The sequence below is a fragment of the Porites lutea genome, chromosome 2, assembly GCF_958299795.1.
Source record: "Porites lutea chromosome 2, jaPorLute2.1, whole genome shotgun sequence".
Taxonomy (NCBI): Eukaryota; Metazoa; Cnidaria; class Anthozoa; order Scleractinia; family Poritidae; genus Porites; species Porites lutea.
The window spans coordinates 16285197-16299326 of NC_133202.1; the positions used below are offsets into that span (position 1 = coordinate 16285197).

Sequence of the window (14130 nt, forward strand, 5' to 3'; positions counted from 1 at the left end):
AATTTCAATCCATGTCCATCTTTGCAATTTGTGACAACGGACGACAGAAACAGTTTCAATGCACAAATATATTCACAAATTGATGCGAAGACACGCTTAAGCTTTTTAAAAAAGGTTAAAAATAGTTTGAATTCGAAAATCGCTTATTCTGCTCGAAATTCTGTTTGGGGCAATTCTCAGCCTGCTGTAACAAATGGTTAATGGCAGGCCCCCCCCCCCCCCTCCCCCACCCCGGGAATGGCAGGCAGGGTTTTGAGCACGATTGTAGTCAAAGAAATGATTCCACAGATTCCAGGTTATGGATTCTATTACGGAAGAGTAATATTCTTGAAAATAATTTTAACACCGTCTGAATGGTTTTGAATTGTAAAACTGTTTGTTCATTTATTCAACAAAACGCACCGTTCCGGTAAACAGTCCCCATTTCCGTATTCGTGTCTAGAAACCTTACTAGATATAGGCGATCGTTTATTACTTTTAGTTCTCAAAGGTAGGACGTCTGTGTCAGTGTTTAAGAAAAATGTAAAATGACGGAAATCATGATGGTTTTCTTGGAATTCATCTCTAGTTTGTTTTGTGTCAAGTAAGCAGATATTCTTCTTCGATCCTCAAGTATGTGAAGTGAGACACAAACTGTGGGAAATTTCCCTTTTTATCGAATTGTTTCCTTTCGATCTCTTTCGGTTTCATTTTTAACGTATTTTCAGGGGCAAACGACGCACCGTGTGAGAAGAAGATTTGTAATATTAAGGTATCGTAAACATTTATCATCTTTCTTAGAAGAACATACATTATAAGCGTTCTGGAAGACCGAGGTCGAATTCAGTATGTATTTCCATTGATCCTGAACCAAGAGCCATAATAGGTCGCTGTACTAAATATTATGATCTCTTGTCCTGAACCTATTTTGCTATCATCCTGACATTTCTGCTCCCAGACACTACAGCCGAGCCAAGAAACTTTCTCTCTTAGTGATCTTTTAAGCCGCGAAACAGTGACAAGGTCAAAACTGTTCGTTTAAGGAAAAGAGAGAGAGAGAGCCATTGAGAAAGGGGTATATGTGGCTTCGTGCCCACTTGGTGACGCGAAACATCATGTTTCATGTCGTTGCAAGACGAGCTTCTCTTCAATGAAATTTCGCTGCTTGCTTCTTCGTACATAAATCGTCTGGGATATCGAGCAAGAAATAACTCATAGTTGAGGTAAGAATAGTAAAATAACAACTTCCGGGTCGACGTCAATGGCTTACCGTAAATTTTGATTTACTGAGTCGATTTTGGACTCAAAACGCCTTCGTCTTTGCTTCAAATAGGCAAAATTTCTAACATTAAACAGCAAAATTGGAGTGTATCTTTAAAGGAGACCTAAATTTGCGGGGTTTTGTGGTGGACATACTCGGGCTTTCAAAACGTCGCCATGTTCTGATCAAGAGAACAGTATAAACAGATCTCTTGGTTCTGATGCTACCCTCAAGCGCTGCGCTGGTGCATAGTTAAGGCCCGGGCAGTGTACATGTAATATAATCAAACAGGTCATTCTCTGCAGGTTAACGGTTATATTACGAGTTCGATTGTTAGAAAAAGAATACGAGCAGGTATTACGCGACGCGATTAATTGTTTTTGTAGATTCTTCGCCAACAAGCATTCTCAGACATTCGATTCTATGCAAAAGTTTCGTTGAAAATTTATATACGTGCACCTTTATTTAAGTAAACTTCAATTCACGATGACGTAGTAGTTTGTTTGCCACAGAGAAACAACTACATTTGTAATTTTTGCTCTTCAAATATCCATTTCGTATTTTGTGGCCGGTTCTTTCCTGGAAGAACACAATTGATTAGCTTGCCTACTTCTTCTCAGAAACATCGCAAAAACGATTTGTTGAACAAGTTGGTATTGTTTTGCTTTTGTTCAAAACGCCAGCTCTCTAATCTATGGCGCAATCAGTTCATTAGCCAGTGCAGGAATATAAACTCGTTTTTGCGTGTTGCAGACCTCAGTTCCTCAATGAGTCCATGCATTCTGCATAGTTCAGATAGTTGTTGATGAATACCTAAAGGACCCGGCGGTGTAGTCAATCGATAAAAATCGGTATCGATAAAAATCCGTAGCAGTCTGAAAGTGATTTTTATCGATTGATAACGGAAATCGGTGAAAATCGACAAACTAAATTGCTGTGTCAAATCGATATTATCGATTTTCATGATTTTAACGATTTATACCCGGAAGTCTGCCATTGTTGTTTATTAGGCATCAGTTAGGTAGTACAACCGAAAAAGCACATTCACGAGTAACAAATGATCCACAAAATGAAAATACCGTAAATACCGTAAATACAGCGTGGAAACTGTTACAATCACAACTTATGTATCTTGTACAGAAGTATCATCCGATACTGAAATCGATGAAATGGGTAAAAATCGAGATAAATCGATAAACGAAACGAGTGTGTCATCGATTTCTATCGATTGATCGATAATCGATATCAATCAAATTAGATTTACCGATTTTTATCGATTTATCGATTGACTACTCCGGGGAAAGGAGTGTAACCCATGAGTTGTTCTGTTACTGTATGTTTAATCCTGCCCCGCAGATTATGAGTAGCATTCCTTATTTGACACATTCCACTCAGTTAATTCGGCATCGTGACACTTATCTTTGCCTTAAAACTATGATTATCATATCATGGCACCTGGTACTGTACAAATCACTATAATTTATCTCACTTAAAAGTTCCTGGTAAGGCATTAAATTTCTGGTTGAGAAAAATCCTGAGCGGCTTTTTCGGAGCCCTACAAAAGTGCCAACTGAAACTGCCGAACAATATCTAAAATATCATATGGAACAATGAAGGCGTTATACATTTTATTTTTTAATGCTGTTGGAACTATACTTTGAAAACGGAAAATCTCGTTTACCTGATGTATTATTGGCTTTGATACAAATATTCTTTAAACACATGACCGATAAACTATCAGTTTCTTGTCTGACAATATTCTCTCCTAGAAGATCACAGGCTATACTGAGTAGATTGATTAACTAAGAAGGAAATCTCAAAGCAACCGGTCTGCTATGAATTGGCTTTTTTCCACATAAATTCGCCAAATTTAACGATTTTAGCAAAAAACAAAGGTTTTTAAACTAAAAGGAAGGCAATTTTCGTGTTTTATGTCACCCCTTTCTGGGGCTTTCCTGGAAAGTTAGCCAACCGTAATTCTATGGGAAAGAAACACGTTTTAAGGTGAGCAACAAAACTAGATTTAGAAGAAAATGAAAAAGAAAGACAGAAAAAGAGCAAGGAAGAAGGATCGGACAGATACAGCTTGATCTTCCCACATGAAATTAGCCTTGTAGAAAAAAGGAAGAGATTTCAAGACCCTTCAGTACCCCCGTGTAGCAGAAACGTGCTTAACTGCAAAAACACTGGTACAAGCAGGTACCTCGCTGTAAAAACCGATTAAACTCGCGGATGACGAAAAACATTAGAAAACTGAACATTCTCAATAACAGACAATTGAAAAGCAATGTCTTTGTTTCTTACTCGGACGTTAATCTTAAAAAGAGGTTTAGTAGACACAGTTCAGTAGGTTTCAGTCCACTTAAAGCATGGTTTGCGCTTTTTTTGTTTGTTTGTTTAACTCAATGCAGCCCACAATCAAGTTATTCTACAATGGACTCATGCCGATCAGCGGACAACGTGCGCTTGAAGTTGTCCACTCACCTTGAAACTATCCGATCAAAAATCGCCAGGGGAATGCTCGTGCTATTCGTTGGTGAACAAGCTTCAGCGTTAACTTCCCTTGACAATCCCTATCCTTCATTGGATGATTGGTGGCAGGTTATTAACCAATCAGAGGTAAGAGCTGTTTGAAACTCCGAAATACGGCCCGGGGGTGATCCCTATAATTGCCTTTACCAAGAGAGAATGAACTAGATTATTCTCTCTTGCTTATACGTGGAGGCTCCACCCAAAATGGGTACCATTATCGGGCTTCAGATTTATGAAATGGTGAGGAAATCTGTTATTTCGCCCTGTAAAAAGACCTAAAAGAGCTAATAGGAGAATGAATTTATGAGTGTGAAAACGTTGAGACAATTTAATATTTTGTAGTTTGGTCATATTTAAAAAACAGTGCATTCACAGCAGTCTATAAAAGGGATGCAAAGTTCTAAACTAGATTTATGAAATCTGTTCTTTCTTTGAACTTTGCGTTTTCTTTGTACCTTAAAAAGGGGTAGCTCTTCTGTAAATAGGAAAGGGATTGAACATCGGGGCGAAGCCTCCCTGTATAAAGCGTTTGGGAGTACCCTCTGGGGTCCAAACCTAACACTGAATCACAAAAACCAATTCGATCGAAGGCACGAGCCTCGTCTTCTTCACCACCGATCGAAAGATTAAGGGTGACTTGCCCAGAGTTTGAGCAATTCAAAGTGTATACTGAGATAGTTCCACCTTTTTAAAGCGTGTTTGTCGATTCATGATGACTTTCATCCAACTCTAACCCTCTTAGTGCAATCCGATTTAATAACGTTACATTTTGTTGGTTTTATTTACGTGTCGCCCTATTATGTCTATTAGTTTTTTTGTTTCTTAAGTTTCACTGGCGGATTTCACTGTTCATCTTTCCTTAACAGAAAGGCGTCGACTCTCTATTTGATCTTGAGGACAAATTCCTGGCAAACATACAGCAAGCGCCTTCACGTGTTCATGATGCGCTGCGGAATGTTGGGAAGTTTCCTGTTATCATAACCACGAACATGGATGACCTGCTAGAGCGCTTCCTTTGGAAGGCTGGGAATGTTGGAGACAAAGTTCGACTTGATCAGGCAAGTGGAAAACAGTTCACTCTTTCATTGCTGACAATCGCTTGATAACTCAACGAAACGTGAATTTTACATGACGCTACCGAAATCACCGCGATGTGTTTGTTATGTTTAAGCTTGTTTTTTCGTAGATTTTTCTCAAGAACTGGTCTCGATAATATTTCGATACAATTTTTGACCCACGACTTCATGATTTAGAGAGTTCTATCCCTTTACAGGTGATCAAAATAGAACTTGTTTAATGAAAACCGCCACGGAGGCTTTTAAAATCAACACACTTCTTCACCGCGCTCTCTCATTTTTATTGAAACTTAACAAGTCCCGGATGCAAGTCCCGCATGCTAGTCACGATAAACCGCTGTACATTACATCGCCCAGATTATAAGCGCTAATCGAAGATTAAAATTTTGTACCGCGTTTTTGTGTTTTACCTTCCTACGCGTTGCTTAGGGTAACATTTTGAGTCATCATTACTGTACTTCGTAGTAAAAGCTCAATAGTAACTTCGAGTTGCATGTTCTTAGACGAGAAATCCCTGCTTGAAATTTGGCTTAATCCTGGGGAGTTAAACTTATCCTTCTTTTAAGGAACCGGGCCCTGGACTATACTCATCGCGCGGATTTCAAACCAATTTACTGTCGATTGCGAAATACTGGGTCCCACTTAACATTCATCAAACAGTTTGGTATTTAATCCATATCTTACCTTTTTGAGTATTCCAGAGTCCTGAGTATTCAAAATGAAAATGTCCCTTTTCAGATTTCATGTGTAGTTCCTTCCTGGCCTAACCTGCGCAGAGATCTGATTATCAAATGTCTTGGAGATAGTAGTTTTAATGTCCGGACACAGGTAAGTCTGCACAAACTTTAAATCATGGGTGACAGATCTGGTACGAAATTCCAGCATAGGCTTCTTCAGCTTATATGTTTTGTTTCCCTGCGAAGGTCCCAGAGCAATTCGACTCACCGCCTTGTCTTTTCAAGAACTATGCCTGATTATGCGTACATATGCAAGCCACTAAGAAAAAACATGAAAGAAACAGAGATCTCTATAGTATTATCACGTGACTTCCATTAGGAGAACAAAACATGCAAGCTAAAGGGGTCTTTTTCACATGTCAAAGTTACAAAATTGCTATGGCAACGTTCCAAACCAAGATGGCTTCCAGGTTTAAAAAATGTTACGAATAAAGATATCAGGACAAAAAGGCAGGGTAGAAAACCTAAGGACAGGAAAAAAGCGTAATCTCTAACAGCAAAATGGATTCTAAGGGGTTATTTTTAAAACGATTCAGAGAATTAAAGACTTCAACTAAACTTTTCATTGGGTGGAATTGCAAACGGTACAAAGCGTAGTTTTTCACCCATGATATCAATAGGTAAATAAAGGCTATAGTCGTGAAATGAGTAAATTATTCCTCATGCGGTTTGTCAGCATAAATTTGGCTTGTCTATGTACACTGACTGATCCCCTGAAAAATCAAAAAATGCCTCCGTTTTCAGTTTTTATAATGGAAATAGAATTATTATGCTAAACTTTTTTTCTTTTGAAGCCCAGCAGCAAGAACTACTTTGAGGACTTTTGCAGCACTCTTGAAAGTGCAGAAGTTGACTTTATGCATCGAATTTTCAACGAAAGATCTGTGCTTTTTCTTGGATGTGACCTTCATCGTCAAGAGTACAAAAGCTTTTTTCAGAAATTTGCCGTTAATGCTAAGGTATATACTACTGACTGAGGTGACAAGTGACAGTTTCGCTTCGTTTCTTCTTTTCCTTTCACCGCATGCCTGACATGCCGTCTTCTCCTTCTTTTTCTTTCTCTTCGTTGTCGTCTTATTATTATTATTGTTCTGCAGTTTTATGACTTGGATTTAAATTTCGGACGACATAACCACTACTGATAGAATCTGCACCAAATAGTGTTACTAGAACTCCAGAACCGTGACGAAATTAAATACTTCTTTGAAAACAAATTGGTTGACTATGGCTTTTGCGGTTCACCTGAAGGGAAAACATAAACACTGTGCGAAAACTTTCTTAAGTAACAACCCGTCGATCTTCACCCTGAGCGACAACTGCGGTGAAGGGTACTATCTTCTTTTAACTACATTAGTATAGAGTGATAGTACAGAGTCTCAAATACTTTGGCTCTCTATTTTGGTTTTCTATCGATACTATGACGCACTTCTTATCTCGTGAAAATAATGATAAAATTATGATGGAACAAAGACTGTAAGTGTGTGACAATAAGAATAAAGATAGTATTTGGGGACAGAATGAGGAATTAGGCTTGAAGGCTGAAGTAAAATCAATCTTCGAGGCTAATTTCGGGAAAGGTGCGCGAAAAACTGTCAGAAGTATAGGAAAACCATTTTTAGACAGTCAAGTCGATCTATTTGTCAGTGTTGTAAATTTCAGCAGCTGTCATGGCAATATGAGACAATGTATGCCTGTAGGAGATTAATTAAGTCAGTGGATCGGGTTTTTTTTTACTGCTTTTTAGATGATCCATTACAACTTTGAGACTTCGGATAAGTCGGATTTGGAAGCAAACGGAAATCTTCTCACTCTGAAGGTGACCATAAAGCCCTGGGAATTCGTGCAGTTATTGAGCACAGGAACTATTCAAGAGGACATTCAGCCAGGAGAGGTACTAATGTTTTGTATTAAAGTTATAGCTCAGTAGCTCAATGGTTAGAGCATCCGAACTAGAACTCGGAGGGTCGTGAGTTCGATTAGCCAAGCAACCGCACGACTAACTAAGAGACCATTGACTGGCACTGAATATCTTAGTTGGTGTCTCGTAGCCAGATGTCTCTCCCTGGTCTCTCTACCATAAAAATGTGTTCGCAAAGGAACGCGGGAAGGAGAAAACGGGCAAGACGGCGCTTCACCTCTCATTTTTCTCCTTCCCATGGTCCATTGCGCTTCTTCACCAGTCTCTCAAGTGTCACTCGTGTTTCGTGCTGACCTCTGTGCGAAAAAGAAGGAGGCTGTCTCAACAACAATGGTTAGTTAACATAGTGATTCATGTGCGCTTTCATGCATTCTTCTTCGAATAAAGGTCTATTTGCGATCCTACCTAAGAATCCAACGGGACCAATACCTTCAGCAGCAACTTGCCCTGGAGCAGAAAGCATCCGAGATCATCCTTCACACCACGACTGTCACAAATGCTTTGTCCCCAGACGAATACTTTGAGCTGATCTCTCGTCATGCGATCGAAGATATGTTCATGAAAGATTCTTTTGGTAAATAAAACGTGTCACATTTTTTCAAATTTTTCCTACTTTGCACAATATTGAGCTGGTTAACTACATTAAAGGCAGACATTGAAAATTAAGAAATCTTAGTTAAGAAAATGTTTGCAATTTCTCGTGAAAGGAGAGTACGTCTTATTCTAACTGAACTAAATCATAGTTGTGTCTATTCTCCATATAATATGTGGATTAATAGAACGAGGACCAAAAAAGTGATAGGGCTGTTTCAGGTGTTACCGAAAGGTCTCAGGGAAATTGAATTCTAGTATCATTCAAACGGCCAGCCACGCTAAAGGTAGCATGCACCGGCAGTGGAAGTGCACAAGAGCTAAAAAGCTCTAAAACGTTTTATCACTCACAGCTGCTCATTTAACTTCAAATGAAAGAAGACCGGATAAGAAATCACTATAATTACTATTGCCAGGACATTTTAGCCATAACTACAATGATAAAGTTGAATAACCGGCTCTGTTCGAAAACTATAATTCAAGCTCTCCTGGTCCTCTTTTCCTTAAGTCTCAAACAAATTTTGTTTAAAATTTTTTAGGTGTTTATTCGCAGGAAAAAGTCCAGAGAACGGTAGATGCCATGAAACAAAGACGGGATAACCTGATTTGGGTAAATTGCCGTAAATTGCGGCTATAACTGTCACTATGATTAGGAACCAGTGGCTCTGATTTGACTCCAACTGTGACAATGCTCAGTTTAATTTCTGACGTGACTATGACCGTGTCTGTAAGAAAGAACTGTTTCAGTGATTACAGCAATGATAGTTACTTTAACAGTGACCACGCAAGTGGCCAAGACTGACTGACTGATTGTGTTAGTGACTACACACATAACAATGACTATGACTGCTATGTATACAGTGATTGTGACGATGAAAGTGGTTTTGGCCGTTAATGTGACTGCAGCTGTGACTGTAGCCATGGCTGAGGCCAGGAGCCCATAAGTATTAAGTGATAACATTTACAAATTTGAGGGCTGTTTCCTGAGAGGTAAGGTAAGTTCAAACGGTTTTAAAGTTTTCAACGGTTGCGTAGTTTAATCTTGAATTTGATTGGTCCGTTTGCAAAAAAAATTGAATATCTTTTGTTTTCAGAAAACGTTGTGAAAAACCTAATTTTCCACATGTAAAGACATACACTAGTCGTTATCTTTTATGTATTAACCTTTTAGCTTATAAAGACTCCCGAAGCGCAGACAAGGATCACTTGCCTCTTCTTTTACCATGGAGTCAAGAGAGAAATACAGAAGTGGAAAGAAGTCGAAGAAACCCCTTCTTTGCCTGAGGATGAAAAACAGAACATTTTACTGAAATGCAAGATTTCAATTAGCAAATACGCAAAGGTTGCACTGCTGGCCAACTCATTTATGCAACGGAACAGCTCTATGGAAATTCGCATAGTTGACTCGGAAAAGTATGATGTGGAAAAACAGAGGGAGGTGGAAAGGGAGACGTTTGCCCTCATCCGTCTTAAGGGTAGGAATAAAAACCATGTATTTTTGTAGTTAAGCTACACGTATCAGACGACAAACGGCAAACTTCAGATTCAAGTTGAAAATTTTCAAGATAGAAAATGAGCAGATAAAACAGCTCAAAACAATTCTTATGGATAAAAAAGTGCGTGAAACTACTTATTTATGCGTAGAAATAATGAACAGTAAACGACTGGAAAAGGGGAAACGTGGTCACGTGATACAAATTCGCGTTTACCGTTTGACGTAAACGTGAAGCTTTAAAGCCTCTCTATTAGCTGCTGTTGTTGCTTCCATTGAAATGTAATCAGTGAAAAATCGTTCGATTTCCTAACCACTCTAACCTGCGATCAGGCGTTCTTAGTTTTCGGGGAAAGCTCGAAAATGAGCGGACGGTTTACACAATTACTGCCTTTTCTTATACCTTATTAAGTAGATTAAAAGCGTTCTCGTTTATTAAATTTTTTAGCGTTTACGATCTGATTCAGGAGCGATGTCTATTTTAGTGACATTTCTTTAATCACTAACAACAATTACGATTATCATAATCATTTATATTCTTTTGAGTTATGTAAGACAGAAGGATGCTAAAAGTTCAATGGTTTGTTTGTTTTTGTTTGCTGAGATTCGTGATTGCCTGGATGGGGTAGGTTACCAGGTTGTACCGAGTTTTTCCCTCTCCAAATATACGCTGCATTGTACTGAGAGGGTGCGCGTTTGGTAATGTTTTCTTCCATGACATGATGAGTATATGAATTTCATACCGTATATATATTGAGCTGCACGAGATGAAAAAATGCAGATAAGATTATCACAGTTAAATACTCAACTTGTGCAGTTGTGAAAAGAAAGCCTGAAAAAGTTCCGACTTTGCCGGCATTCAAAGCTCCATTTGGCTTTTTAGCTCAACTGATTAGAGCTCTGCACCAGTATCGCAGAGGTCAGGGTTCGAGTCCCGGCAAGGCTGAATTTTTTCCAGGCTTTCTTTTCGCAGTTGCAGAGGTTGCGTATTTAATTGTGATGATCTTCTCGGTATTTTTCTTCCATCTGCAGCATTTAATCGAAAGCGGCGTTTAATCGTTCGGTAATATTCCCCAGGCCAGTTTTTTTTTCAGCATTGTTCGTACTTATAAGAATCAGGAAAGGTAGACCATCGAGGTGGAAATCTCTTCAAAACTGACTCAAACAGTTGGATATTGATTCTGTTTCACCATACGTTTATCGTCTATCTAAAAGCGATAACGTCTAGTTACTTTGGGAGGTTCTATGTCATACTCAAGCCCCTTCTCCTAAAACAGACACTGGCTGATGTTTGGTCAACTTTGTTCCAAACAGTTCCTTGTACTTCCTGTGAAAAAATTGCCCTTCCAGCAGTTTGATATCTGGTGATCAGAAACAGGCATTTTCGGCAAAACACTCCACCACTCTTATTTCGTTAATTCTTTCGGTGAAAGGACGGGTAGTATAACTAGAGGGATAGAGTTTCTGCATAGTATAGTCAGCCTGTGTTCTAAGGCCTCCTTGAAAATAATGACCGAGCGCGTAGCGCGAGGTCAGCTATTTTTGAAAAGGCAGAGGAATGAGGGCATTATCCGATTTAATACACCCTTCCATTGTTTTAAAACGAGCAAGTCATTATTGTGGCCTCCGAAGTGGAACAGTAGGTTATTATTTGTAATAATAACCTCCTGTTCCACCCCAGTGGCTTGCTCCTCACATTTGTTGTAAATAATAACCTGTTCAACAGAATGAAAGGCGCATTAGAGCCACATCCTACATTTTACAGGTGGAACAGATGAAGCAATCTGCTACGCTGATCAAGCATCATCTCCAGATCAGAGAAATTTTGCTTCTCATCTCGTGAACATCAACGGGGAGGAGGTTGCGAACAAGCGAAAAGTCTACGAGAAAAGTCGATTGGTTGCCTGGAGTAACGAAGACTCTATCCTGAAACTCGCCACAACCATCATGAAAGAAAACTCTGAGATGAAGGACAGATTCGGCATTGACGCAATTGAAGTAAGCCTTTTTTTATCGTTCGTGTATCCCTGATATCGCTGGCCCTTTTAAGCCGCGTTAAAATACCTCGGTAATCTGTCTTTTTGAGCGGCTCTACAAACAGGTTCAGCTAGCATAGCCAGACCTAATCCACCAAGCGTAGCATTTTCAAGCTGCGCGTATGTTTCTCTTACCCCACTTATTGTAGGTCTGGAAGTGTATTGCTGGGATCCGGAATTTGACCAAAATTTTTAAGTGCGGGATTCGGAAACGTTTACAGGATACAGGAATTGAATGCTACTGGAGATGCGGGATTCGCCAAAATACAGTGCGGGACTGGGAAAACGTCAACGGGATACAGGAATTGACTGCTACCGGAAATGCGGGACTCACTAAAATTTGGGCACTGATGTGGGATGGGAAAGAAAATGATATTCGGGAGAGCGGTGAGAGAAGTTCGGGATGCGGTATTTTCGTGATGCGTGTTCGGGATAGAGTATTCTCGTGAAAAAGGAGCGGAAATACGTAATCAGCAGATCAGGGCCTCCCAGTCCCTGTTATTGTCTGTAAGTAGCATCTTCTTTCCATGCTATCGTGATTGACGAAGATGGCTTAATACAAGGAAAAATATATATCACGGCTATTTATTTTTTGACCATTGTCGTGTGCTCGAACGCATCAATTTTCTCGTCCTCCCATTTACGAGATGGAAGCGATGATTTACAAAGAGAAGAAGGAAAAGGTAAACCGTCCGAGATAAAAATGACATTGAATGAAGAAGTTACCGAAAAGTACGAAAGGAAAGCGCAAGGCTTGTCAGTTTCTTGGTGGGTGCTATGTCAAGAAATGCTATCTATCTTCAATTTTAAAAAAATCTCTCAACAGAGCGAAGACTTGGCTGACCTGGAACAGCTGACTCGAATAAGCAACAAATTTAGAAGCGAGCTTGATGCAGGCTACTTTGATCGTATCGGCGAGGGAAACTTTGGTTACGTGTACAAAGCTCAAAAGGGCAAACAAGATGTTGCTGTGAAGATCTTAAAGAATAAAGAAGACAAGGATCTCATCAATAACTTCGAGAGAGAAGCTGATATGTTGAGGTAAGTTCAAGACTCTATTTGATAAAGAACGTTATTAAATAAAAGTGGCAACTGTTTCGTTAATGTAACGATGTCACAACTATTTCCAGGGAGAAAAACAAGCGATAACTACTTTCCGTTTTGCTGACTACCGTAAATATTCGATTCACCGCCCAACCTCGAATAACCGCCCACCTCGAATAACCGCCCACCCTATTAGGTAGGTAAAGTTAATAAGTGCCGAGCCTCGAATAAGCGCCCACTGGTGCCCGCCCTCCCACCACGAAAAAAAATTGACCTTACTGACAATGAGATTGAAATTGACTAAGTAATGCTTAGCTAGAAACTTCCCACGAGACAATGTTTTCTGGTACATCTTTACATCGATTGCTGTAAAACAAATTTACTACTTACTGAAAATGGTGAAAATTTAGCCTCTGCTTTAGTGCTGCAGTGCTCTACCACCTGAGCTGTGAAGAACCATACTCAGACAGCAGGCCAACTTGTTAATTTCATCTTAGCCCGAAAAAGAAATGAGAAGCAGAGGTCATGGGTTCAAATATCGTTGAGGCCCTTAAACGATTTCGCGGGCTTAATTTATAATTACATTTCGATTACAACTTCGATTGTCATGTCTTCATTTAGATTCGATCTTCATTCTGTAATTCTGATCGCTCTTAATTCAAAGCTCCTTGTTTTCCATTGGCATCTGTTCCATACGGCCTTAGAGGCAAGCCGCTGATCAAAGTATATATTATTTTTACTCTCTGACCAGAAAAGCGAATCACCCAAACATTGTACAGGTCATCTCTATACACATCTCCAAGAAAAGTGAGTTGTCCATCGTGATGGAGTTTATGGCTGGAGGAAATCTCAAAGACCTATTGAGAGAAAACAAGCAAGGAATGGGAAAAGAGTTCACAGTTACATTCATTAAAGATATCGGCTCAGCTATCGAGCATCTTCACTCCCTTGAAGTTATGCACAGGGACGTTAAACCGGAAAACATCTTTGTGAGTACTAGTTTCAATTTTGGTGCAGTCATTTTGTCTTTACTACTAACGTTTACTGGTGTGAGTTCCTACAGTAAACCAGAAATTTCTGTTTAGCCTACTTTGGGCTGTGTGTTGAAGTGTGCTCTGTGTGCATAGCACCCCCAAAACGCGACAATTGGAGTCTTGCTCTCCTGGAGACACGTGATATAGCGTGACCCGGTGGGTGTTGGAGTTCATTGTTGAGGCTTAAAACGGAGTGAGCGGGTATTTTCTCAGCAGAGCTTCTCTGTTTGTTAATTAAGCTGCCCTGACTAGCCACAATTATGGCGAAACAGCTATCTACAAAGCCCGCTCTATTTTTGGTTATAATGGTGTCCTGCTGATGTCTTGCAAAGTTACTTTTCATGCAGTAGTACGATCAGCTTTGCAGAATTCAATGTGTGTACTTTGGTATATTTTTGCTGGTCAGGTCCTCTTTAGACCCTACGCTCTG

The 14130-nt window shown here is 39.6% G+C and overlaps 1 protein-coding gene across 1 annotated transcript; it reads left to right on the forward strand.

The window, feature by feature from the left end:
* Positions 1–3694: 3694 nt before the first annotated feature.
* LOC140927868 (uncharacterized) lies at positions 3695–13886 on the forward strand. The gene is made up of 11 exons (XM_073377564.1): positions 3695–3859; positions 4639–4830; positions 5587–5676; positions 6380–6544; positions 7330–7476; positions 7891–8077; positions 8634–8704; positions 9266–9569; positions 11352–11584; positions 12449–12663; positions 13418–13886. Exons 1-11 carry the CDS (start codon positions 3758–3760, stop codon positions 13749–13751), a joined length of 2040 nt encoding a protein of 679 aa, XP_073233665.1. The 5' UTR covers positions 3695–3757; the 3' UTR covers positions 13752–13886.
* Positions 13887–14130: the final 244 nt, after the last annotated feature.